This window comes from Chanodichthys erythropterus, chromosome 20, assembly GCF_024489055.1.
Source record: "Chanodichthys erythropterus isolate Z2021 chromosome 20, ASM2448905v1, whole genome shotgun sequence".
Lineage (NCBI taxonomy): Eukaryota > Metazoa > Chordata > Actinopteri > Cypriniformes > Xenocyprididae > Chanodichthys > Chanodichthys erythropterus.
In genome coordinates this window covers 38,657,122-38,684,846 of record NC_090240.1, presented here as the reverse complement: position 1 = coordinate 38,684,846, position 27,725 = coordinate 38,657,122, and the positions used below count along the sequence as shown (strand labels likewise).

General features: G+C 41.0%; 3 protein-coding genes across 3 annotated transcripts in view; 2 read left to right on the top strand and 1 right to left on the bottom strand.

Annotated features, from left to right (window-relative positions):
* The window catches only part of si:ch73-375g18.1 (kinesin-like protein KIF1C), a 25,756-nt gene extending 13,728 nt beyond the window's left edge, over window positions 1-12,028 (top strand). The window contains exons 17-23 of the mRNA XM_067370684.1: window positions 3,177-3,271; window positions 4,991-5,074; window positions 5,146-5,326; window positions 8,176-8,248; window positions 8,348-8,446; window positions 8,562-9,080; window positions 9,193-12,028. Coding sequence (XP_067226785.1) covers window positions 3,177-3,271; window positions 4,991-5,074; window positions 5,146-5,326; window positions 8,176-8,248; window positions 8,348-8,446; window positions 8,562-9,080; window positions 9,193-10,059 — 1,918 coding nt within the window. The 3' untranslated portion in view covers window positions 10,060-12,028. The remainder of the gene's footprint in view (window positions 1-3,176; window positions 3,272-4,990; window positions 5,075-5,145; window positions 5,327-8,175; window positions 8,249-8,347; window positions 8,447-8,561; window positions 9,081-9,192) is intronic.
* Window positions 12,029-13,596: 1,568 nt separating this feature from the next.
* On the top strand, window positions 13,597-18,217 carry LOC137009243 (platelet glycoprotein Ib alpha chain). Its single transcript, XM_067371296.1, has 3 exons — window positions 13,597-13,781; window positions 14,906-15,181; window positions 15,255-18,217. The coding sequence occupies exons 2-3, from the start codon at window positions 14,914-14,916 to the stop codon at window positions 17,018-17,020; spliced, it is 2,034 nt and encodes a 677-aa protein (XP_067227397.1). The 5' UTR covers window positions 13,597-13,781; window positions 14,906-14,913; the 3' UTR covers window positions 17,021-18,217.
* Window positions 18,218-18,290: 73 nt separating this feature from the next.
* On the bottom strand, window positions 18,291-27,610 carry psmb6 (proteasome 20S subunit beta 6). The gene is made up of 6 exons (XM_067371297.1): window positions 27,485-27,610; window positions 26,221-26,288; window positions 25,886-26,017; window positions 25,512-25,641; window positions 25,294-25,438; window positions 18,291-18,510 (listed from the first exon to the last, which is right to left on the bottom strand). Exons 1-6 carry the CDS (start codon window positions 27,578-27,580, stop codon window positions 18,383-18,385), a joined length of 699 nt encoding a protein of 232 aa, XP_067227398.1. The 5' UTR covers window positions 27,581-27,610; the 3' UTR covers window positions 18,291-18,382.
* Between the last annotated feature and the right edge of the window lie 115 nt (window positions 27,611-27,725).

Below are 27,725 nucleotides of genomic sequence, written 5' to 3'. Positions count from 1 at the left end.
AATCAAAACCATCAGCTTCTAGTTCAAATTGAATCAAAACCGTTGTGATCTGGTTCAAACTGAATCAAAACTATTGTGATCTGGTTCAGACTGAATCAAAACCGTTGTGATCTGGTTCAAACTGAATCAAAACCGTTGTGATCTGGTTCAAACTGTATCAAAACCGTTGTGATCTGGTTCAAACTGAATCAAAACCGTTGTGATCTGGTTCAGACTGAATCAAAACCATCATGATCTGATTCAGACTGAATCAAAACCGTTGTGATCTGGTTCAGACTGAATCAAAACCGTTGTGATCTGGTTCAAACTGTATCAAAACCGTTGTGATCTGGTTCAGACTGAATCAAAACCGTTGTGATCTGGTTCAAACTTTATAAACCGTTGTGATCTGGTTCAAACTGTATCAAAACCGTTGTGATCTGGTTCAGACTGAATCAAAACCATCATGATCTGATTCAGACTGAATCAAAACCGTTGTGATCTGGTTCAGACTGAATCAAAACCGTTGTGATCTGGTTCAAACTGTATCAAAACCGTTGTGATCTGGTTCAAACTGAATCAAAACCATCTTGATCTGATTCAGACTGAATCAAAACCGTTGTGATCTGGTTCAGACTAAATCAAAACCATCAGCTTCTAGTTCAAATTGAATCAAAACTGTTGTGATCTGGTTCAAACTGAATCAAAACCATCATGATCTGATTCAGACTGAATCAAAACCGTTGTGATCTGGTTCAGACTGAATCAAAACCGTTGTGATCTGGTTCAAACTGTATCAAAACCGTTGTGATCTGGTTCAAACTGAATCAAAACCATCTTGATCTGATTCAGACTGAATCAAAACCGTTGTGATCTGGTTCAGACTAAATCAAAACCATCAGCTTCTAGTTCAAATTGAATCAAAACTGTTGTGATCTGGTTCAGACTGAATCAAAACCATCATGATCTGATTCAGACTGAATCAAAACCGTTGTGATCTGGTTCAGACTGAATCAAAACCGTTGTGATCTGGTTCAAACTGTATCAAAACCGTTGTGATCTGGTTCAGACTGAATCAAAACCATCTTGATCTGATTCAGACTGAATCAAAACCGTTGTGATCTGGTTCAGACTAAATCAAAACCATCAGCTTCTAGTTCAAATTGAATCAAAACTGTTGTGATCTGGTTCAAACTGAATCAAAATCATCATGATCTGGTTCAGACTGAATCAAAATCATCATGATCTGGTTCAGACTGAATCAAAATCATTATGATCTGGTTCAGACTGAATCAAAATCATCATGATCTGGTTCAGACTGAATCAAAATCATCATGATCTGGTTCAGACTGAATCAAAATCATCATGATCTGGTTCAGACTGAATCAAAATCATTATGATCTGGTTCAGACTGAATCAAAATCATCATGATCTGGTTCAGACAATCAAAATCATCATGATCTGGTCCAGACTGAATCAAAATCATTATGATCTGGTTCAGACTGAATCAAAATCATCATGATCTGGTTCAGACTGAATCAAAATCATCATGATCTGGTTCAGACTGAATCAAAATCATCATGATCTGGTTCAGACTGAATCAAAACCGTTGTGATCTGGTTCAGACTGAATCAAAACCGTTGTGATCTGGTTCAAACTGTATCAAAACCGTTGTGATCTGGTTCAAACTGAATCAAAACCATCTTGATCTGATTCAGACTGAATCAAAACCGTTGTGATCTGGTTCAGACTAAATCAAAACCATCAGCTTCTAGTTCAAATTGAATCAAAACTGTTGTAATCTGGTTCAGACTGAATCAAAACCATCATGATCTGATTCAGACTGAATCAAAACCGTTGTGATCTGGTTCAGACTGAATCAAAACCGTTGTGATCTGGTTCAAACTGTATCAAAACCGTTGTGATCTGGTTCAGACTGAATCAAAACCATCTTGATCTGATTCAGACTGAATCAAAACCGTTGTGATCTGGTTCAGACTAAATCAAAACCATCAGCTTCTAGTTCAAATTGAATCAAAACTGTTGTGATCTGGTTCAAACTGAATCAAAATCATCATGATCTGGTTCAGACTGAATCAAAATCATCATGATCTGGTTCAGACTGAATCAAAATCATTATGATCTGGTTCAGACTGAATCAAAATCATCATGATCTGGTTCAGACTGAATCAAAATCATCATGATCTGGTTCAGACTGAATCAAAATCATCATGATCTGGTTCAGACTGAATCAAAATCATTATGATCTGGTTCAGACTGAATCAAAATCATCATGATCTGGTTCAGACAATCAAAATCATCATGATCTGGTCCAGACTGAATCAAAATCATTATGATCTGGTTCAGACTGAATCAAAATCATCATGATCTGGTTCAGACTGAATCAAAATCATCATGATCTGGTTCAGACTGAATCAAAATCATCATGATCTGGTTCAGACTGAATCAAAATCATGATCTGGTTCAGACTGAATCAAAATCATCATGATCTGGTTCAGACTGAATCAAAATCATTATGATCTGGTTCAGACTGAATCAAAATCATCATGATCTGGTTCAGACTGAATCAAAATCATCATGATCTGGTTCAGACTGAATCAAAATCATTATGATCTGGTTCAGACTGAATCAAAATCATCATGATCTGGTTCAGACTGAATCAAAATCATCATGATCTGGTTCAGACTGAATCAAAATCATTATGATCTGGTTCAGACTGAATCAAAATCATCATGATCTGGTTCAGACTGAATCAAAATCATTATGATCTGGTTCAGACTGAATCAAAATCATCATGATCTGGTTCAGACTGAATCAAAATCATCATGATCTGGTTCAGACTGAATCAAAATCATCATGATCTGGTTCAGACTGAATCAAAATCATCATGATCTGGTTCAGACTGAATCAAAATCATTATGATCTGGTTCAGACTGAATCAAAATCATCATGATCTGGTTCAGACTGAATCAAAATCATCATGATCTGGTTCAGATGGAGCTGTAGGAGTTTGTGAGATTGTAGCAAACACCAGATCACTTTGAAAATAAATTGTGTAAAACTAAAAAACGTTTTCTAATTTAAATTCTCTGATTTGATGAATGATTGTTTATGGATCATCTGTGCTGATATATTCATCAGTGTGTGTGTGTGTGTGTGTGTGTGTGTGTTTCTAGGGTTGGTCAGAAGGATGTGGACATTAAGCTCAGTGGTCAGTTTATTAAAGAGCAGCACTGTGTGTTTTACAGCTACATCAACCACAACGGAGAAGGTAAGAGTGTGTGTGAGGGTGTGAGTGTGTGTGTGTGGGTGTGTGTGTGTGTGTGTGTAGCGCTGCACAGTAAGCTGGTAGTATCAGTTCCTGTATAGTGAATCCAGACCCTGCAGTAGTGACTCATCCACACCATAATAGAGGAAAAGCTATACTGTAAATTCCATTTTTATAGGAATAAATGGACTATACGTATGGAGCGTTCTTTAGAACTTCCGCATTAATATAATCCAGCTGGAGAACTTCCGGTGAGAGTCATGTGCTGGTGTGTTGAGCATCAGCAGTGTCATACTTAGTTTATAATCAGAATATAGTCACTTAAATATTCAGGAATAGCATTAATGTAGTTATTCAAACGTAAGACGGCATAAAAAATAAATAAATAAAGACGTTCCTCAGTGTTCCTCCTCGACTAAATTCAATTCGACCATCAGTTTCCACACTTTTATGTGCAAAAAAAGCACTTTAGTTAGATGAATTGAATAAATGTGTGTTTTCACAAGTGTGCTGAAATCATTGACTGACAGCTGCTGTGATTATAAAGAGAGAGCGGCGCTCGCTTTCTGTCGTTCATTCACAAGAAAAGTTATTGTTTTTCAGGAGATTTTCTGAGTGTTTCATACTTCAAATTGACAAAATGTATTTTTAAACCTAGTTATTTTATAATGTTTAATATTTAGTCAAAAGCGAAGTGAAAAACGATTAGAGGAAATGGCTGATATATGCACAAATAAATGCTACTTTGCCGCCACCTGCTGGTTAAAGTGGTAATTATTGTCTTTTTTAAATAAGTGTTTTCTATCAAATGTTGAATTTCCTACATTTTTAAACGTTCGGTTTTACAATAGGGACAATCTCAGAAGGATGAACAAGTAATGTTTGTGTTCATCACATTAAAATAACATTTGAAGTGCTGGAGAATAATGTGTGTGTGTTTAATTACATCACAAAATCACACTGAAGGCAGAATATATAGGTGTGTGTGTGTGTGTGTGTGTGTGTGTGTGTGTGTGTGTGTGTGTGTGTGTGTATTTGTGTCAGTAACACACACTCATGTACTGTGCTGGTTTTCTCTCTGACGGTGGAACAGTCGCTGGGATTTGACACAGGTATCATCTGAACGATCATCATTCATGTCCTTCCTCCTCATGCTCCTCCTGTTATAAATGTCACTTCTGCTCGTCTTTCACTCGTTCAAACAGTCTTTCTGTGTGTCAGTCGAGTTTCTCTGTGCTGTTTATGTGCTTCATTAGCATGAAACCAAACCACTGGAGCGCTCTGACATCCCACTGTGACTCATTTCAAATGATGTTATTTGCATGTGAATGAATCCTTGACCAATGAAAGCTGCTCGACCTCATTTGATCATTTCCCTTATTTTAACTCATGTTGTGTTTGGGCCATTTTGGCCCAGAAAGGATGCTCTTTTTCTAGTGCTAGTAGGATAATATAAGTTTGTAAACTTTTGGTGATAATATAGTGTAATGAGAGTTTTTAAAAAGGCAAGTCATTTTTGACCCGGAACATGACATTCGGAAGTGAAAGAGTTAAACTTGATGGACGCTTTCATAACCAGTGCGGCCTAACATGAGCTGGGGTCTTCTTCGGTCAGCTGTGAGCCCCGCCCCCTTAGGGAGGAGCCCCGCCCTCCTCATTAGCATACGATATCCACCATCACATCATGCTCACGCAGATCCCTCACTTCCTGTGTGTCTGTAGTGGACGTGACTCTGGAGCCGCTGGAGGGAGCGGAGACGTACGTGAACGGCAAGCAGATCAGCGAGTGTGTGCGGCTCAGACAGGGTGAGTGTGTTTGCGTGAACTTGAGCCCGCCGTCCTCGTGATCACCCTGAGCTCAACCTCTCGTGTCGCAGGAAACCGCATCGTGATGGGCAAGAACCACGTGTTCCGATTCAACCACCCTGAGCAGGCGCGTCTGGAGCGAGAGCGCAGCAGCTGTCTGGAGCAGCAGGGGGAGCCGGTGGACTGGAACTACGCTCAGAGAGAACTGCTGGAGAAGCAGGGCATCGACATCAAACTGGAGATGGAGAGGAGGTCAGATGCTTTTCTTCTCTATTGTGTCGTATATCCGAGTGAAACGCTTCTCAAACAAGAACAAATGTAGGGCGGGGCTTGATTTTGTCTGTGGGGAATTGATTGGATGGTTGTGGTTTGCTATTGGTGGATCTCATGTGAGTGACAGGTTGCCCCGCCCTCATCATCAGAGAAGAGAAGAGATGCTGCAGGAGGAAGATATTCTGATTCAAGATTACCAGAACATGAATTTAAAACAATAATGATGTGCAGCGATAAATCACTGCAATATTCCATAAAAATACAAGAATTTTGATCTCATGCTGACTAACAGAACACTACATTTTTACAATATTTAAAAAAACAACTGTATTCTATTTATTATTATGAATTTTTATGTTACACTTTACAATAAGGTTCCATTTGTTAAAGGTGCCCTAGAATCAAAAAATTAATTTATCTCGGCATAGTTGAATAACAAGAGTTCAGTACATGGAAATGACATACAGTGAGTCTCAAACTCCATTGTTTCCTCCTCCTTATCTAAATCTCATTTGTTTAAAAGACCTCTGAAGAACAGGCGAATCTCAACATAACACCGACTGTTACGTAACAGTCGGGATCATTAATATGCACGCCCCCAATATTTGCATATGCCAGCCCATGTTCAAGGCATTACACAAGGGCAGCCAGTATTAACGTTTGGATCTGTGCACAGCTGAATCATCAGACTAGGTAAGCAAGCAAGAACAATAGTGAAAAATGGCAGATGGAGCAATAATAACTGACATGATCCATGATATCATGATATTTGTAAATTGTCTTTCTAAATGTTTCGTTAGCATGTTGCTAATGTACTGTTAAATGTGGTTAAAGTTACCATCGTTTCTTACTGTATTCACGGAGACAAGAGCCGTCGCTATTTTCATTATTAAACACTTGCAGTCTGTATAATTCATAAACACAACTTCATTCTTTATAAATCTCTCCAACAGTGTGTAATGTTAGCTTTAGCCACGGAGCACTATCAAACTCATTCAGAATCAAATGTAAACATCCAAATAAATACTTTACTCACATGATCCGAAGCATGCATGCAGTATGCATGACGAACATCTTGTAAAGATCCATTTGAGGGTTATATTAGCTGTGTGAACTTTGTAAATGCGCTGTAATATAGTCGAGAGCTCGTGGGGCAGAGAGCACGCCATTTAAAGGGGTGGCGCTGCCAAAATCAGTGTATATTTAATGATGCCCCAAAATAGGCAGTTAAAAAAATTAATTAAAACAAATCTATGGGGTATTTTGAGCTGAAACTTCACAGACACATTCAGGAGACACCTTAGACTTATATTACATCTTGTGAAAAAGCATTCTTGGGCACCTTTAAATTAATTACATTAGTTAACATGAACTAACAATGTGCAATACTTCTAAAGCATTTATTAAACAACATTTAACCCTCTGCCGCTGCTAGAATGGCGGTCAAAACTTTTATATCATTTAAATGAATCTACTTTATTTTAGTTTGATCATGTTTTTTATTTAATATTTTATATTTTTAGGAGATTGTAAGCTACTAAATTACATTATGGAATAATTATGATCCATTTATTACCCGTTAACTCTTTCCCCGCCAGAGTATTTTTTTTTTAAAGCATTTTTGTTAATTTTCATAAAACTTTCATGGCCTCCAGAATATTTTGTTATATATCTGAATATATATTTGAATGTGCAATATATCAAAAGAAAGAACAGAAAAATGTATTTCATGCTTTCTTTTTTATCAGCACTTGAATGTGGGTGTTTCATTTTTTAACAAAAAGCTAGGAATTTTTTTTCATAGACTACACCGTGCGTCAGCAATGCTTCTATTGCTTCTTCATCTTTTTCAGTAGCGCCCCCTAACGTATAACAATGAAAACACAGAAAGCCGGAAAATTCGTTCAATGGCGGGGAAAGAGTTAACCACTTTTTGAGCATAGACCTTAAACTGTCATCAATCTAAAATGTTTTGGAGCACAGACTGAAGTTTGATCTCTTTTTAGAGAAGACTCTTGGCAGATTATTGTTGAAGTGAAAAGTTTTTTTTACAAAAAAAAAAAAAAAAAAAACTATAAATTTTATATGAAATATATATTTTCCAAAACACATTTACTGTAAAAATGTGGGGGAAATCAAAGCCATACATCTAAACAAGTTATGCTCCAAATTTGAGGTTAATATCTCAAAAAATGAGCTTTCAGTCAGAGTTTGTTGGGGTGCAGTACCAAACGCTTCCACTAGATGAGATTCACTTCCTATTAATTTTCAATGCAATTCAGATATCAAGTGCCAAAACCTTGACCAAGTTTCATACCATTCTAATGAAGTAAAAAAAAAAACCAAAGCATAGAAATGACCGAACAGCACCAGAGGGTTAATAAAGGGTTATGTTAGTGTTTTCTGGTTCTGCTATGTCAGAAGTTAGTTTGAAGTCTGTAACTAAAACTCCAGATGATCATCAATGTCCTATAAGTAAATAACTGGACATGAAATATTGATTTGAGTTGAAATATTCAAAACTCAATGCTTTCGTGAGGGAAAAGGGATTTTAAAACAAAACAAGTTCAAACAAGACAAACATTTATTGGACAATGTACAGTCACATGGCTTATTACACCAAATAAATAATTATGTGTACATGAAATATTGAAATTTCACCTCTGTTTTGAGCTATAAGTGCACACAACAGTTGTTCTGCGAACCAGTCGAAGGAAGTGTTATTGTACAGTATTACAAATGAGGTTTTGAGAGGTTTAGCTCACTTCTGGGTACAAAGTATGTTTCAGTAGGTGGACGTGTGCTGACTCCATCTGTGTTTGTCTCAGGCTACAGGATGTGGAGACTCAGTATCGGCGCGAGAAAGAGGAAGCAGATCTACTGCTGGAGCAACAGAGACTGGTGAGAGACACAATCACCTTTAACCTGCTGTGATGGACAGCTACTGCTCTAAACCACCAGACACGATTCATTTGTGTGTGTGTGTGTGTGTGTGTTCAGTATGCAGATTCAGACAGTGGCGATGATTCTGATAAACGCTCATGTGAAGAGAGCTGGAGACTCATTTCCTCCCTGAGAGAGAAACTACCAGCTAACAAGGTATCAGACACACACTAACCTAAATATAAAATATAAAAATAAAAACTTAATGTATGTTCCTGCACAGAAGTCACATGTTCATCATTCATGTTTTCTAACCATGTGACTGTTTCAGGTTCAGTCCATCGTGAAGCGCTGTGGTTTACCCAGCAGCGGTAAACGGCGCGAGCCGCTCCGCGTCTACCAGATCCCGCAGCGCAGGAGGATCAGCAAAGACCCCGAGCAGGTGACCATGAGCGACCTGAAGCTGCAGGCGGTGAAGGAGATCTGCTACGAGGTGGCGCTCGGAGACTTCAGACACTCGCGGCGCGAGATGGAGGCGCTGGCCATCGTGAAGATGAAGGAGCTGAGCCGCATGTACGGCAGACGGGACGCGGCGGAGAAGGACGCGTGGAGGGAGGTGGCGCAGGACGTGTGGGACACGGTGGGCATCGGAGACGGGCGGCCGCAGGAGACGGACGCCTGCGCAGACGGAGAGAACGGAAGGAGCGGCGTGTACGACCTGAAAGCACACATCGACAAACTGACGGACATTTTACAAGAGGTCAAAGAGCAGAACAACATGAAGGACGAGGAGATCAAAGCCCTCCGAGACCGAATGATGAAGATGGAGAGCATCATACCAGGAGTGCAGGTACACACACACACACACACACACCACGTTCCAAATTATAATGACATATCAGAATAATTTGGAATGCAGTGTAGACACAAAGTGTTCAGTAAATGTGTTTGTGTTCGTGTAGGACGATGATGAACCAGAGGATCTGAGCGCAGATGGCGATCAGGGGCGGGGCGAAGAGGAGGATGGGCGTGGCTCTCTGGAGCTCCTCCCCAAAGAAGAGCGCGTGTCGCGGCTGATGGAAGAAGATCCCGCCTTCCGGAGGGGCCGCCTGCGCTGGCTCAAACAGGAGCAGACGCGCCTGCACAACCTGCAGCAGCAGCAGATCACCAAGCGGCTGCGCAGAGGGGGCGGGGCCGTGGGCGCGGAGGGCGTGGTCCACCTTCCCGGAACGGGACGCTTCATTCCCCCGCAGGACTGCAAGCTGAAATTCCCCTTCAAGAGCAACCCGCAGCACCGGCTCTCCTGGGGACCGAACATGTCCGTCGCGGCAGACGAGGACCGAGGCCCCGTCCCCGGCATGCCCTTACTCCCTCTACCGTTCCAAATGCCGGTCGTCATGCGCGCGCCCTCCCCCAGTCGGCCCTGGCAACCTCGCCACTACAGCAACGGTAACTATGGAAACGGCAATCACGTTCCCCAGCAACAGCACTGGCGCTACAGGCGAAACTCGCTGGACGGCTCCACCATGCCTGGCAACCAGGGTTACTACAGCAACGGGCACCACCAACACAACAACGGCTCGCAGCAGACAGGTCGCGGTCGCTATCGGCAACAGTCGCCGGGCCCTTGCGTACGTGGGGAGGGGGCGTACATGCAAACGTACGTCAATCATCAGCGACCCGCAGCCCAGACCTACCAGACTCTACCGCACACGTTCACTGATCAACAGCACGGCAAACACCAAAAACCGCAGGGCTACGTCACCCCGCCGCGCATGAGACGGCAGTACAGCGCCCCCGACCTGAAGAGCAAAGAAACGCCCGTCTGACGCCTGCGCGTTCGTTCTATTCTTGTGATGTCATGAAATACAAGCAGTGTTGTTTTGATGGGTTAGTAGGTTAGTTAACAGTCTTGTGTCGTCAGACTATCAGTAGAACGAGTTCATTCTGCCCGAGAATCGCCCACTTCAGACAGGAAGAGAGCGTCAGGAACGCAACCGGAACCATAACTATAATTAATAAAGTATTAATAAAATCTGTTCCAATTCTTCAAGAATAGCAAAGTCCACATCACAACTATAAAAATGACGACATCACTTTCAGAATGATTTTTTCCCAATAAAACATTGACAGCCAATCAGAATCCATCCTTAAGAACTTGAGCATTTAAAGCAGCAGTCGACAAAACATGTAATAATGAACAGAACATTATGGTGTGAACGCTGATATATATCGTTATGGTTATCGTTCATCAGGTCTCGAGTTTTATTCACACTGACTCTTGATCATCCAATCAGATTAGAGCTTGTGATTTCTGGAAAGCTCTCGTGATTTTAAGTGCAATATGCATGTGTGGGGGCGGTCCGAGACTTGTTAACCCAAACTGACCCAAACTCTGGTAACGCACAGTCTCCATGTCACTACTCAACTGTTCTTGGTGTCGTTCAGTATCACGTACCTCTCAGAAATGACTCTGCCCCGGATTGGTTGTGCATCAGATTTGCACTAGTTTTGGGTGTTTGTATGTTCAGCCTCAATGTGCCTTAATGAGACGCCAATAACCTCAGAGATCACTGACAGAAACGCTGTGAGAGTGTGTGTGTGTGTGTGTGTGTGTCTGAGATCTGAGATGCAGCAGGAGGAACTTCTGATTCATGGTTCTTTTGAACCGGTTCTTGTTAATGATTCGTCTGACTGATTCACACCAGAACACCTAGAAAGATCACTCTGGCTTCAGTATGTGTTCATATAGATGCTGTTCATCACCAGCTTGAATCATTTTAACTCACACTACAGTTTTTCATTTATTTTATATTTTCAATTTATGTTTTTTTAAAGCCAAACTTTAGTGGAATAAACTGAGCCAGATGATAACTGTTAAACAACACAAGACTTCATCACATCACACTCGTCCACCTGCAGCAGTAGATCCACCTCATTTAGACACTTTACAGCTCAAATAATGAATTTATTTGAACATGTTAATTTACCAGAAATGATTAAACTGAAAAACAAATAAATCACAGAATGACTCAAATCAAGAACCGGTTTATTGAAACGAACCAGCCCAACAAACTGATTCACTGAATTGATTCAGATTAGTGGAGAGAAATGAGAAGAGCAGCATTGAGGAAAGCAATAGTGTGTAGGGCTGGAATGAGTTTACTCTGATGATTGACAGCTGTCAATCACTGATGACGATGATAAAGAAAGTGATGTTTAGAGTTCAAAGGTCAATGAAATGGACATGTGGAGTGAAGATGCAAGTCGTGTGAGTTTTAGAGTTGATGTTTTTCAGGATTTCTGTGGATTATTTTTAAAGTTGCTAGTGAACATGCTGATGACGGACTCAATCAGATGGCAGAAATATGTTTTGCTATTTATTTGGATTATGATTCCTGTGCCTTAATGCCACAGACAGTCGTTTGATCCGGTTTGACAATATTTTGAGTGGCAAATCTGAATCAGTCCCGCTTGCATGAGGCTGCAGTGGCGCATCATGCTGGATGCTCACTGGAGATTCCCACTGGAGATTCCCACTGGAGATTCCCTCTTGAGATTTTCTCTGGAGATTCTGACTGGAGATTCCCTCTGGAGATTTTCTCTGGAGATTCCCACTGGAGATTCCCACTGGAGATTCCCACTGGAGATTCCCTCTGGAGATTCCCACTGGAGATTCCCTCTGGAGATTCCCTCTGGAGATTCCCTCTTGAGATTTTCTCTGGAGATTCTGACTGGAGATTCCCTCTGGAGATTTTCTCTGGAGATTCCCACTGGAGATTCCCTCTGGAGATTCCCACTGGAGATTCCCACTGGAGATTCCCACTGGAGATTCCCTCTGGAGATTCCCACTGGAGATTCTCTCTGGAGATTCCCACTGGAGATTTTCTCTGGAGATTCCCACTGGAGATTCCCACTGGAGATTCTCTCTGGAGATTCCCACTGGAGATTTCCTCTGGAGATTCCCTCTGGAGATTCCCTTTGAAGATTCTCTCTGGAGATCCCACTGGAGATTTCCTCTGGAGATTCCCACTGGAGATTCCCTCTGGAGATTCCCTCTGGAGATTCTCTTTGGAGATCCCTCTGGAGATTCCCTTTGAAGATTCTCTCTGGAGATCCCTCTGGAGATTTCCTTTGGAGATTCCCACTGGAGATTTCCTCTGGAGATTCCCACTGGAGATTTCCTCTGGAGATTCCCTTTGAAGATTCTCTCTGGAGATCCCTCTGGAGATTCCCTCTGGAGATTCCCTCTGGAGATTCCCACTTGAGATTCCCACTTGAGATTCCCTCTGGAGATTCTCTCTGGAGATTCCCACTGGATATTCTTATTGGAGATTCCCACTGGAAATTGTAACTTGAGATTCCCACTGGATAATTCCTCTTTGGATTACCACTGGAGATTCCTATTTGAGATACTCACTGGCGATTTCCACTCACTGGAGATTTCCACTGTATCCCGTCAGACAGAGCAAACGAGACGCGGGGGGCTGTTCTTGTGTTCAGTGATGTCATGGTAACTGTGTCGCAGGTGGGCGGGGTTATGCGAGTTTACCTTTAGACATGACATCACTCAAGTAGCACAGGAGCATTGCTGACCGTGACCTTTAACACTTCAGGACAATCTTCTGACTGTGTCGTGTGTGTTTTGATGATGATGATGATGTCTCTTATTTACCCTTGCAGACTGTTTCCTGCCGTAATATGATGCTTGTTTAGTTTCATCATGCCCTCTTTGGTTTGATTATGATTTAATTGATTAATGTGTGTTTGTGCCGTCACGTATGTTTATGGAGGAAATCCGCTGAGTTCATTTGCACAAACACACACATGCATTCTTCACTTGTGTGTTTTGTTTTTGTTTTTTTGAGGTTGACGTTCTGTTTCCGACATGATGAACCTCACATGTGTCATGGGACACAAGCTGCCGCTTCTGTTTCTGCTCTTCTGTTGCTCTTTTATTCTGGATTTTGAGTTACTTTTTTGAGTTTTAAAAAATGTCTGTTTAAAAACTGCAAAATGTCATTAAAGGAAAATGTATAAAAACAACATTGTTTCTGGTGTTTTTGTAGTTTATCTCCTCAATGTCTGACTGAAGAAACTGCAGAATAATTCTGTTGGTGTTTGTTGAAGACGGTGTTTTTCTGAGCAATCTAGCTTAAAACCGTAAAAAAGATTAAACAATATCTATGACCACATAAAGCTATTGAACAAGCACCAACATCACCAACATCATTTTACAAAAGGTTTCACATTTCCTTCAGAACATACAGATGCATTTTACAATAATAATAATTGCTTTAGATTTTTAGAGAAATTAAAGTCTTTCCCAGGAAACGTGTTTTTGTACCCAAGGAAGAATGAAAGGCCAGGGGTTGATGTGGAAAAACCCATTGTGTTCAAGTCATTGCATATATGCTCATATATGGAGAAGCGCTTGTGGTTTGTGTTTGATACTGAGGAAGAGAGATAGAGCTGTGAATCCAGCAGAACAGATGATGCTCTCCATCCAGACGAGAGGAAACCGGCTTCATACGGACGTCAGTTCTCAGAGGTACGGACTCAATAAACAAACATATATTATTATTTATTCTGAATCACATTTGTGTGGTGTGGTGAAGACAATACTGTTGTTTTCTATCACTGTTATTACTGTTTTCTACTGTTATATTTGAGTATCTCATAAAGATGTCAATTATATTTTGCATAAAATACATGGAGCCTATTTTAGGGACCGTTAAGATTTTTCTGTTGTGACATTATTCTCAAGAACATTCTAATTCTGTAGTAAATCTTACTGTCATGATGTGTATTTAAAATTCTGCTTTACAAACGTACACTGATTCAAAAGTTTGGCGTAGGTAAGATTGTTTTATGCTTTTGAATGTCTTATTTGATCAAAAATACAGTAAAAATTTTGAAGTATTTTTACAATGTAAATCAGCTGTTTTCTATGTGAATATATAGTAAAGTGTCATTTATTCCTGTGATCAAAGCTGAATTTTCAGCATCATTACTCCAGTCTTCAGTGTCACATGATCCTTCAGAAATCATTCTGATATGATGATTTGATGCTCAAGAAACATTTATGATTATTAATCAATGTTGAAAACTGTTGAGCTGCTTCATATTTCTGTAGAAACCACGATACCTTTTAAATTTCAGGATTATTTTAATGAATAAAAATATTTTTTGTAACATTATAAATATATTTACTGTCACTTTTTTTTGAAGTTATATGTATGGGCTTTTTGTCCCTCTATTTGGAGAGGACAGTAGAGAGCAGACAGGAAAGCATTGGGCAGGATCGGCAGAGGACCTCGAGACGAGAATCAAACTCGGGTCACCGTGAACTCATTTGCGCCATATGTCTGCGCTCTAACCACTAGGCTATCGGCACCAACTTTACTGTCACTTTTGATCAATTCAATGTGTCCTTGATTAACAGAAATGTTAATTTTCTTACTGACCAGAGACTTTTGAACAACAGTGTACTTCACATAATAAAATAAAGATGACAAAATAATCCATCTTTTTTACATTGAGAGTTTGGGGAGAAAATAATGTCTTTAGTTTCTTTAATCAAAATATTTCTCTTTTGATTTTGTAGTGAAATTTGCAATGAACATGTTCTTAAGCTGTTTTGTGAGATCTCAAAAATGCCTTGGTTTCTTCCAGTCTTCATCATGCGACCCTTCATCTTCCTCATGATGCAGTGCGGCGTCGTCATGAGCGCCAGCTGTCCGGGAGACATGAACAAGGACCACCGGCCCCGCGTGAGCTGTGTGGGTCAGAACCTGACGGCTGTTCCTGACGGGATCCAGCCAGACACACAGGTTCTGGTTCTCACACAAAACCACTTCAGTTCTCTGTCCTGGTCCTCGTATTCTGGATTCACACAGCTGCACGAGCTGGACCTGAGCCACAATCACATCACCACGCTGGAACCGCCAGGTAAACAGAAGCACTGCAGTCATCTCACACAAGACTCAGAGAAGATCTCAAACTCTATTTGTGTTTCTTTCAGGTCCAGTGCTTGAGAACCTGAGCGTGTTGCGTTTGTCTGGTAACAGGTTAACTGGTTTGGGAGGACTGGTGTTCCGCTGCGCTCCCAACCTGATGGAGATCTACTTGGACGGCAACCAGATTCGTTCCCTTCATGACGCCACCTTCAGTGAACTGCCACGTCTGGAGATCATTAATCTGTCTCAGAATAAGCTTCCCGCCCTGCCGCTTCGCCTTCTGGAGCGAGTGTCTTCCAGCGGCCTGAAGACATTTGATTTGGAGAATAACAGCGTCTCGCTGATGCCCGATGGGTTCTTCTCATCTAAACCCGAGTTACCTTACGTTTTCCTGTCCTACAATCCCTGGATTTGCAGCTGTGCCGTAGGTTACCTCCACAGCTACCTGAATGACCAGGAACACAACGTATACAAGCATGACGGACCGAACGACATCATTCCTGCTGCCGACACCGTTGTGTGTTCTGGACCGCCTCACCTATTCCAGCGACCCATCATTGAACTGGAGGAGAATGACTTCTGCCCTCCAGATCCACCCCTCTACCCCAGCGGAGACTTGGATTTCCACTCCTCCTCTACCAGAATCTTAGTAAAGCCAATATCCACCCCTCAATCTCCGAATGCTCCACACGACACCACCACCATTACCCACCTACCCACTTCCACCAAAACCTGGACCTCCACTGGGTCCTGGGTCACAGTTGAGGATGTAAAATGGTTTGATTTCTGGACCACTCCCTCGTCCAGTCCAGTCACTTTTTTACCAGATATTTCCACTTCACCACCGAGTTATCACCGAGACACCACCGAATCACTTGCCGACACACAACACACAATGTCTGAGTCGCCAACCACTGGACCCAATCAAAGTACTGGCCAATTGGACCCGCACACCTCCATGACAACGATCACGGTCCACACCAAACCACCAACCGTTGGATCCATTACTACCAGATCTCAACTTCAAAGTACCACCCCACCTGAACCGCACACCTGGATCGTGGTCCAGACTGAACTGCCAACCGCTGAACGGATCACTGCCCGAACAGAACCGCCGACCAGTGTTGGTCCGCACTGGGCAGATGCTCGTGATGTGGATGGAAGGATGCTTCCATGGTGCTGGTGGTTATTTGCTGGCTTTGTGTTGCTGTGTGTGCTGTCGGCGCTCACGTCCTGTTTTCTGTTTCTTTGGCTCCTGAGAAACTACCTTACCATCTACCGGCGGCTCAAGCGTCACAGCTTGGCTCGCTTAGCCAGCGATGGGGTCATCCTACGGGCATACAGATGCGCTGAAAACACCCAGACAAGGGAGAATGAGGGTGAGAGCGTGAGCTTTTTAGCCCTAGAACAGATCAAAGACGTTCAAGCCGTATTCCGGAGCGTCCTCTTCATCAACCAGAGGGAGGAGCAGTACGGAGCAAGTGAGACTGAAAGGAAAGATGTTTCTTCTAAAATAGAAGCGGTATCTGTGGCAGACGAAGCGAGAGATAAAGAACAAGAGCCGTTGGTGAGCGGGGAAGTGTTCAGGAAGACGCTGTACAGGGTGATTAGCCAAGAAGAGGAAGCAGATGGATGGAGAGAGGAAGAGGAACGCTGGGTGCAGAGCAGAGAGGGAACGACTGCTCGCTACAGTCTGATCCTGAGGGAGGACCGAGGACGACAGCAGGAGATGCAGTGGGTGGTTGGGGAATGGGAGCTGGCGGAGGGGGGTGTGGCCTATCAGAGGTCCTGCTCTCTGATTGGCCAGCCCTCCACAATCGCTCTGGAGTGAACCGCCATTGGACATAATTTGGTCTCATCCATTAACTCTAAAATATTGATTGATTCCAAGCCATGTTTTATTTGTGTAGCACTTTTCACAATATTGTTTCAATGCAGCTACAGAAAAATAAAGGGAAAATTAGATTTTTCTGTCACATTTGTACTTTTTTTGTTTGTTTTTTTTTGCGTAAAGTCACTTAATTTTGAAGCATTTTTCAGAAATCAAGACTTCATATCTTCAGGTGTTTTGCTTCTTCAAGAAATGTGTCTTGATTTAAGGAAGTTTAGATATTTGTGCTGGAAAACATTTGCAGTGTAATCAGACGCTTTTATTCAATGCGATTTAAAGGGTTAGTTCACCCAAAAATGAAAATTCTGTCATTTATTACTCTCCCTCGTGTCATTCCACACCCGTAAGACCTTCATTCATCTTCAGAACACAAATTAAGATATTTTTGATGAAATCTGAGATGGCTCAGTGAGGCTTTCATAGACAGCAATGACACTGTAAATCTCAAGATCCATAAAGGTACTAAAAACATATTTAAAATGTGGTGGTTCTATCTTAATAATATAAAGTGACAAGAATACTTTTTGTGTGCCAAAAAAAAATGAGAGGAAATGTCATTGCTGGCTATGCAGGCCTCACTGAGCCATTGGATTTCATCAAAAATATCTTAATTTGTGTTCTGAAGATGAACGACATGAGGGTAATACTGCCGTTATTAGCAATCTCTCCTGAGCTAGTGTATGTGTACATGAATCACCTTCGAATCTCTTATTTTAAAGAGAAATCTCACGCCTTTTTCTCAGCACTCCGTTATCAAACCTTCACACCGTTTTTAAGACATCTTCAGGCTAATTCCCAGTTTCATATAAAGGTCTGGAATGATCTCCCTCTTTAATATATATAACTCTTAGTTGTCTTCTTTTAACGTTTGTTATATATAACTCAAGTTTCATACAGTACATATTGTTTCAAAGCAGAGTCGCAGTAATAAACAATGATGCAAACATTAAATGAGAAACTCAAACTGCTGTAAAGCAGCTCCAAAAAGACAAGTGTTATTCATTTACCATGTTTTACCTTTTCTCATTTGGTTCCATTCCACATATTTTAAAGGTGGCATATGTAAATCTGTGACAAACAGACTTGCAATATAATGATTGAAATGTGTCTGTCATTGTTCATCAAACAGCAGACAAACGAGCAAATGTAAAAGCGAAAACACTTCCACTGAAACATTTGGGATCTTTGAATAAAACAGTAACACACAGAACGGTTTGAAAGAAGTCATGTTTATTGGAACTTTGTATGACAAACATCTACAGAAACACCTTGAGGTTTTCCTAACGGACAGATCGGTGGGATTCAGACGGTGGAGAACTGTGGTAACTGGTTCCCGAGGATGACCTGTCTCTCCACTCCCTGCTCCGTGATGACAGCCAGTCTCACCACTCCTCCGCTGGAGCCGTCTCTCTCCATGGCCAGAGCCAGCGCTGCGCACACACACACACACACACACACACACAGATGATCTAATGGTACGACTGATAAAAACATTTGTGCAATTTAAAAAAACAAACAAAAAAAAAAACAACATTTTTGAAAAGTCTCTTCTGCTTACCAAGGCTGCATTTATTTGATCAAAAACAGTAACATTATTCCAGTGTAAATCAGCTGTTTTCTATGTGAATATATAGTAAAGTGTAATTTATTCCTGTGATCAAAGCTGAATTTTCAGCATCATTACTCCAGTCTACTCCAGAAATCACTCAGATTTCATTAAAAAGATGTTCATTTCAAGATGAATTAAAGTCTTACAGGAGTGGAATGACATGATGGTGAGTAATTAAGGACAAATTTAATTTCTGGGCAAACTAACCCTTTAACAAAGAGAAATTAATGGTTTGATTCATCAAGGATGCATTAAATTGATCAGAAGTGACAGTAAAGACATTTATAATGTTACAAAAGATCCCATTTAAAAATAAAATGTATCAGTTTTCACAAAATATGAAGAGTTTTCAACATTGATAATCAAATGTTTCTTGAGCAGCAAATCATCATATCAGAATGATTTCTGAAGGATCATGTGACACTGAAGACTGGAGTAATGATGCTGAAAATTCAGGAATAAATTACACTTTACTATATATTCACATAGATAACTATGGAAGCCTGTTTCCACCACAATTGAGAAAAAAAAATATAATTCTGTAAGTCATAATCTCATTATATTGAGAAAGTTTCTCATAATAATGACTTAATGTGTCATAATGAGAAAGTTTCTTGTTATCACAGTAAGTTAGTATTATGAGGCATTTTCTCAATATAAAGAGATATTAAGTCAGGAGTTTCTCAATATTATGACTTAAAGGTGCAGTATGTAATATTTTCTGTCCGCTAGAGGCCTATTCAAAACAAAGGCGTAGCTTGATGACGCCAAGTTTGAGTGCTGAATCTTGGGACATGTGGGACAGAGAGAATCATTGAAGCTACAAGAGGATCTGCATACTGTAAGTGTTTTGCTGTCGTTTCTAGTTGATTTTAGTGCTGTATAGTTGCTTTACTGCTTGTTTACTGAGGTCACGTGGCAAATCGCGTTTGGTTTCGTTTGCTCTGAGTCAGTAAGGCGTGGTCAAAGCCAGCTTAGTATATAAACAGTTGTTATTTAGCATTCATTAGAGAGAATCATTGAAGCTACAAGAGGATCTGCATACTGTAAGTGTTTTGCTGTCGTTTCTAGTTGATTTTAGTGCTGTATAGTTGCTTTACTGCTTGTTTACTGAGGTCACGTGGCAAATCGCGTTTGGTTTCGTTTGCTCTGAGTCAGTAAGGCGTGGTCAAAGCCAGCTTAGTATATAAACAGTTGTTATTTAGCATTCATTAGAGAGAATCATTGAAGCTACAAGAGGATCTGCATACTGTAAGTGTTTTGCTGTCGTTTCTAGTTGATTTTAGTGCTGTATAGTTGCTTTACTGCTTGTTTACTGAGGTCACGTGGCAAATCGCGTTTGGTTTCGTTTGCTCTGAGTCAGTAAGGCGTGGTCAAAGCCAGCTTAGTATATAAACAGTTGTTATTTAGCATTCATTAGAGAGAATCATTGAAGCTACAAGAGGATCTGCATACTGTAAGTGTTTTGCTGTCGTTTCTAGTTGATTTTAGTGCTGTATAGTTGCTTTACTGCTTGTTTACTGAGGTCACGTGGCAAATCGCGTTTGGTTTCGTTTGCTCTGAGTCAGTAAGGCGTGGTCAAAGCCAGCTTAGTATATAAACAGTTGTTATTTAGCATTCATTAGAGAGAATCATTGAAGCTACAAGAGGATCTGCATACTGTAAGTGTTTTGCTGTCGTTTCTAGTTGATTTTAGTGCTGTATAGTTGCTTTACTGCTTGTTTACTGAGGTCACGTGGCAAATCGCGTTTGGTTTCGTTTGCTCTGAGTCAGTAAGGCGTGGTCAAAGCCAGCTTAGTATATAAACAGTTGTTATTTAGCATTCATTAGAGAGAATCATTGAAGCTACAAGAGGATCTGCATACTGTAAGTGTTTTGCTGTCGTTTCTAGTTGATTTTAGTGCTGTATAGTTGCTTTACTGCTTGTTTACTGAGGTCACGTGGCAAATCGCGTTTGGTTTCGTTTGCTCTGAGTCAGTAAGGCGTGGTCAAAGCCAGCTTAGTATATAAACAGTTGTTATTTAGCATTCATTAGAGAGAATCATTGAAGCTACAAGAGGATCTGCATACTGTAAGTGTTTTGCTGTCGTTTCTAGTTGATTTTAGTGCTGTATAGTTGCTTTACTGCTTGTTTACTGAGGTCACGTGGCAAATCGCGTTTGGTTTCGTTTGCTCTGAGTCAGTAAGGCGTGGTCTGCTGAACTAACGTTGTAATAAGCTGGTATAAGTGTACAGTGTACCGCGGCAGCGGACGCGGCAGCCCTCATGTGAAGCCCTCCTCGTGTGAAGACCGAAGAGTGTAAAGACCAGCGACTCTACCTGTGCGACTCCACCGAGCAACGACACCGACAAGGCACTTGAGTATTGCTCTTTTCTTTCTTTCCTCTTTATACCGTGTGTTCTTGTCTGTCTTTTGACTTGTTTTAGATATGTGCTTCCAAATTCCCACTATTACTAACCCTCGTAAATCGCATGCTACACGCTGTAACCAGCGCAACCATAACAACCTGTGTTCTTTACCCATGTCACCTAGTACATTGTTTTCTATTTCGATTGGGCTCTGGAATTGTCAGTCTGCTGTCAACAAAGCAGAGTTCATCACAGCTATTGCTACTTATTCAGCTCTCCATCTCATGGCTCTGACTGAGACATGGATCAAACCAGAGGACACTGCCACACCAGCAGCCCTCTCCTCTAATTTCACTTTCTCTCACACCTCACGCCAGATTGGGAGGGGTGGTGGTACTGGTTTGCTTATGTCCAATGAATGGAAGTTCAATCCTTTACCATCTCTCTCTGAAAATGGCTCATTTGAATCACATGCAATTACCATCACCTACCCTACCAAAATTCATGTTGTAGTTGTCTATCGTCCCCCAGGTCAGCTAGGTAACTTCTTGGAGGAGTTGGATGTGTTACTCTCATCCTTCCCTGAGGATGGCACTCCTCTGCTAGTACTTGGTGACTTCAACATCCATCTAGACAAACCTCAGGCTGCTGACTTCCACACGCTGCTTGCCTCATTTGATCTCAAGCGAGTGGCTACCTCAGCTACCCACAAATCAGGTAACCAATTGGACCTCATCTACACACGCTGTGGCTCCACCGACAATACACTGGTTACTCCACCTACACACCTCAGACCACTTTCTCATTACTTTCACACTCAACCTGACCCCCAACTCATCACACACCCCACCACACGTCACTTTTCGCCGAAACCTACGCTCCCTCTCACCATCTCATCTATCCTCTTCGGTCTCATCCACACTTCCTCCCGCTAACCAATTCTCATCAATGGACACTAACACTGCTACTGACACTCTCTGCACCACTCTATCATCCTGCTTAGATGATTTCTGCCCCCTCTTAACCAGACCAGCCCGCGCCACCCCTCTGCCCCCTGGCTCTCTGATGTTCTCCGTGAGCATCGGTCTAGACTCAGGGCTGCAGAGAGGAAGTGGCGCAAATCTAAAAATCCTACTGACCTTAGCTTATATCAGTCACTCCTTTCTTCTTTCTCTACTAATGTCACCAATGCTAAAACCTCCTACTATCACACTAAAATTAACAACTCAAATGACTCCCGAACACTTTTCAAAACCTTCTCTTCTCTTCTTTGCCCTCCTCCCCTCCCTCCCACATCAGTTCTTACAGCTGATGACTTTGCCACTTTCTTCACACATAAAATAACAACCATCAGCGGCCAATTCTCCACACCACACACTGACAAGAACATCTTAATTGAAAACACACAAATTCTCCCCTCCTTCTCCATGCTTTCTGAGGCAGATGTTTCCAAACTCATTCTTTCCAATCACCCTACTACCTGTCCGCTAGACCCTATCCCCACTCCTCTTCTTCAGGCCATCTCCTCCTCAATTCTACCTGCACTCACTCACATTATCAATTCCTCCCTTCACACTGGAACATTTCCCACAGCTTTTAAGCAGGCTAGGATTACCCCACTGCTTAAGAAACCCACTCTGAATCCAGCTCTTTTAGAAAACTACAGACCAGTATCCCTTCTTCCTTTCATTGCTAAGACACTTGAGAGAGTTGTATTCAACCAACTGTCTACTTATCTCTCACAGAACAACCTCCTTGACAACCACCAGTCTGGTTTCAAGAGTGGCCACTCTACTGAGACTGCCCTGCTCTCAGTCACTGAAGCCCTGAGACCTGGCACGAGCATCTTCAAAATCATCAGTACTCATCTTGCTGGACCTGTCTGCTGCCTTTGACACAGTGAACCACCAGATCCTCCTGTCTACACTCATGTCGAAGGGCATCACGGGAACCGCGCTCCAGTGGTTCGAGTCTTACCTCTCAGGTAGGTCCTTCAGGGTATCTTGGAGAGGTGAGGTGTCCAAGTCACATCATCTTGCTACTGGGGTACCTCAGGGCTCTGTGCTTGGTCCACTTCTCTTCTCCATCTACACGTCATCACTAGGATCGGTCATTCAGGATCATGGTTTCTCCCATCACTGTTATGCTGATGACACACAACTCTACCTCTCATTCCAACCAGATGATCCGACGGTTGCTGGTCGCATCACAGCCTGCCTGACAGCCATTTCTGCCTGGATGAAGGACCACCACCTCCAACTCAACCTTGCAAAACGGAACTGCTTGTGATCGGTGCAAACCCAACACTTCATCACAACCTTTCAGTTCAACTTGGGTCTTCAACCATCACTCCTTCCAGGACAGCCAGAAACCTTGGAGTGGTGATGGATGATTGTCTAACCTTCACAGATCATGTTGCAGCAACGACCCGGTCCTGCAGATTTGCCTTGTACAACATCAGGAAGATTAGACCCTTCCTATCTGAACATTCCACACAAATTCTTGTCCAAGCTCTTGTTCTATCCAGACTGGACTACTGTAATGCTCTCTTGGCTGGCCTTCCAGCATGCACTATCAAGCCTCTACAACTGATCCAAAATGCTGCAGCAAGACTGGTCTTCAACGAACCGAAGAGAGCGCACGTCACTCCCTCTCTTCATCAGTCTGCACTGGCTGCCAGTAGCTGCTCGCATCCAATTCAAGGCTCTGATGTTTGCTTACAGAACGACAGCTGGCTCTGCACCGCTATACCTTAACTCACTACTTCAGACTTACGCGCCCTCCAGAAACCTGCGTTCTGCAAGTGAACGGCGCCTTGTGGTGCCATCACATAGGGGCACAAAATCACTCTCACGGACCTTCTCCGGGACTGTTCCTGGCTGGTGGAATGACCTACCACGCTCTATCCGAGCAGCCGAGTCTCTAGCCATTTTCAAAAAAATGCTAAAGACGTATCTTTTTCGTCAGCACTTGACCCAGTAGAAGTAGCACTTACCTTGACTAATATTCTTCTCCTATCTGTGTATTTATTTATTTAAAAGAAAAAAAAAAAAAAAAAAAAAATTCGCTATGAGCACTTTACTGACATAACTGTGACTTCACTCAGCACTTATACACTGTTGTTCTCATGTTGATTTAATTGATTCTACTACTCTCATTTGTAAGTCGCTTTGGATAAAAGCGTCTGCTAAATGACTAAATGTAAATGTAAATGTAAATGTGGTCTTCACATCACAGCCGGTGGAAAAAATAATAGGGATTGGACTCGGGCAGAACTCATGTTCATGGATGTGATTATTAACGTTACTGTAGTGTGAAGCAGAGCAGGAACGAGTGTTGTGGAGCTGAACGAGGAGCTGGAGCGATTGATCAACACACGCCTCACGAGCAGCGGGACTTTTATTATGACACAGTCGCCGGCGCCGCTTCCGCTTTTCCAGTCATGAGTATGAGGAAACACAGCTCTGTTTATCATATTAGATACATTTGAGCGTGTTGAAAATGATGTTATAACGTTACTCTGTGCGTTCGCTCGGCGGCTGCTGTGAGACACTGTTACACACTGCAGTAAGATAGATCCATTTTACAATATCATATTAAATGCTGGATGATTGTGTTGATAAATGACATGCAATTCATTTTCAAACGTACTGTAGGATGGAAAAAATGCTGTATTACTGTTACTAAAAATAAAGCTGCATCTGATTATGCTATGTTAGCTACTTCACACAATAGTGTTTTTCTCTGAGGCGTGGTAAAGCATGAGACTCGCAAAACATCTAGAGAATTAGATTTAAACAATACATGTGTTGAGCTATATAACAATAATTAGTTTTCTGTCTATAAATATATCAAAACAGTTGTTCCCTTGTCTATTAAAACGTGTAAATATTAAAACGCCTTTGGTGTTTCCATGGTTACTACTAAATAAACCGGAAACCGAGGGTAACGCGGGTATGACGCCATTGACAGGCGACTCCTCACACGTCCCGCAGCCTTGGGTAAAATACATTCTCACGATGTAATATAAACCAGCCAGCAGTCCCCACAATGTAAATGGATTAATAAACATACTAAATGATGCTTTTGTGAGAAAGTAAAGGTGTGCACAGTTTCCTGTGATGGTTAGGTTTAGGGTTAGGGGTAGGGTAGGGGGATAGGAAATACGGTTTGTACAGTATAAAATGCATTACGCCTATGGAAAGTCCCCACAATTCACAGAAACACAACATGTGTGAGTGAGTGTGTGTCTGACCTCCTGCAGTGAATTTGAGACACTCCTCTTTGCTCATTTCGGCTTTGTAGTTTGAATCCACATATCCGTAGATGTAGCTGCTGCCGGATCCACCGACCGACACCGGCTGCCTGGTCATCATCCCTCCAACCGGCACCGTGTACACCTGAACACACACACACAGGTGAGCACATCTCCTGCTCCTGCTGTTGTGAGTGCTGCTCCTGCTGAAGCCGTACCTGTCCGCCCCTCCGTTTGTCCCAGCCGGCCACGATGATCCCGGCCATCAGCTCCTCTCTGTACCTGTAGCACATGTCCCGGAACAGACTGGCCGCCGTCTGGACCAGAGGAGCTTCGTCCAGCTCGATACTGAAGCCCAGAGAGAAGTTCAGAGTTCCAGCTAAATATACTTGAACACAGATCTCTAATGTGAAACACACGACTCATATAAGGTCCAGCGCTGGGTTTCCCGATGACGTGGTCTCTTAGCATGAACGTTAAGGTACAGCTTAAGGTATAATTTAAGAACGACGTAGAGTTAAGAAGGTTTCGGGAAACCCAGCGCTGGTCATATTGCCCATGATTACGATAAAGGTGATGGTGGTCTCTGTACCTGTGGAAGCCCAGCTGGTAAGTGACGGCGTCAGCGATGGCCTGCGTATCGGCCGCCGAGCCCGAGCGACAGCAGAAGATCCGATCGTGGATGGGCGTGAGTTTATCCGTCACGCGGTTGGCGATGTAAGCGCTGCACAGATCATATTTCTGTTAGACAATCATCAAACTCATACGCAGTACCTCTCTCTCAAATTCAAAACTGCTTTATTGGCATGAATGTAAATAATACAATATTACCAAAGCATATATATATAAAATAATAATAAAAACATCTGTATAATAGAAGAAAATATTATCAAATATTATAACATAAACTTAAATAATCTCTCTCACCCGGTGGTCGTGCGGGAGTCGGCGCCGATCACAACTCCACCATCAAACTCCACCGCCATGATGGTGGTCTGAACAAACGATCACATTCACATCAATCATATTACTTTAAAATGAAGAACAGAAAACTAAGAATATTATTTAATATTAATTATTAAAAATGATTTCATAAAATTATTATTTTTTTTTTAAATAATTTAAATTTAAAAAATAATTTAAGTACACTTTTAAAATGATTTGATTTAATTATTTAAAATAATTTAAATGCAATTTCTTTAAATTTAATTTTTAAAATTATTTAATTACACTATCTAAAATATTTATTTAAATCATTTAAATGTAATCAATTTCTTTAATTTTTAAAAAAAATATTTAATTCCACTATTTAAAATGATTATTTAAAATAATTTAATTATAATTAATTTATTTAAAAAAAACTTTTAATTACACTATCTAAAATGATTTTAATTATTTAAAATGATTTAATTATTTAACATGTAAAATGTAAAGATATTATTTTTTTTAAATTATTACACTATTTAAGATTATTTAATTTAATTGATTTAGTTTAAACAAGTTATTTAAACTATTTAAAATTTAATTAAATTATGCAAGATTTAATTATTTAAAATTATATTACTTTTTTTTTAAATTACTACACTATTTAAAATTATTTTATTTAATTAAAATGATTTAATTTAACTTTAAAAAGTCATTTAAACTATTTAAAAATTATTTGAAATCATTTTTAAAAAACGATTTAAAATTAAAATTAATTAAAATAAAATTAATAGATATTACTAAAAAAAAATCAGATAAATTTCAGATAAATTAATAAATAAATATAATTTTATAGAGATAAACATTAAATTTAATGTTTAGTTCTGTTGTTTTATCTGCTTGCACAGTTTGGATTGATCCAAATTATAACAAAATCTATTAACCATAACAATAAATGTTATATTTACTATTACTAACGTTAATTAAAAAAAAAAATAAAAATTATTATATATAATAATATATATATATACATACATACAAATTACTTAAACTATTTACTCTCAATCAAGTCGCATTTATTTCTAAATCAAACATCTTTACAGTAATAAACAGGAGAATAACAGACAGAAATATGAGATAAATTCATATTTCAGGAGATCGTTCAGTTCTGCTGCATCATTCACCGAGTCTCGTCCGTCTATGAGCTAATTAACGCGTTTCAGCTCGATTAACTGAGATTATCAGTGTAATTAACACTGCTCCTCACCCCTGTGCTGACTTCCCTCTGCGTCCAGTCGGGAAATAAATCATTATAAGAGTTAAAAGACGAAACATTAGCTGGATACTGCAGAGCTGCCGCCATCTTCTCTAAACAACCTTACTGAAGAAGGACCCCACGGCGGGAGTCCGCACATATGCCTGACTTAAACGATCACGCCTGTCTGATAGATTAGGAAACACAGCTGCGGGAATGCATTACATAATAAAAATAAAAAATAAAAAACATT

Excerpts from the sequence above, each read along its gene's own strand:
- LOC137009243 (XM_067371296.1), top strand. The coding sequence starts at position 14,914 with ATGCGACCCTTCATCTTCCTCATGATGCAGTGCGGCGTCGTCATGAGC. Across the intron at positions 15,182-15,254 it reads CACCACGCTGGAACCGCCAG|GTCCAGTGCTTGAGAACCTG; the intron begins GTAAACAGAAGC and ends TGTTTCTTTCAG.
- psmb6 (XM_067371297.1), bottom strand. The coding sequence starts at position 27,580 with ATGGCGGCAGCTCTGCAGTATCCAGCTAATGTTTCGTCTTTTAACTCT. Across the intron at positions 26,289-27,484 it reads AGAGGGAAGTCAGCACAGGG|ACCACCATCATGGCGGTGGA; the intron begins GTGAGGAGCAGT and ends TCGTTTGTTCAG. Across the intron at positions 26,018-26,220 it reads GACTCCCGCACGACCACCGG|CGCTTACATCGCCAACCGCG; the intron begins GTGAGAGAGATT and ends TGATCTGTGCAG.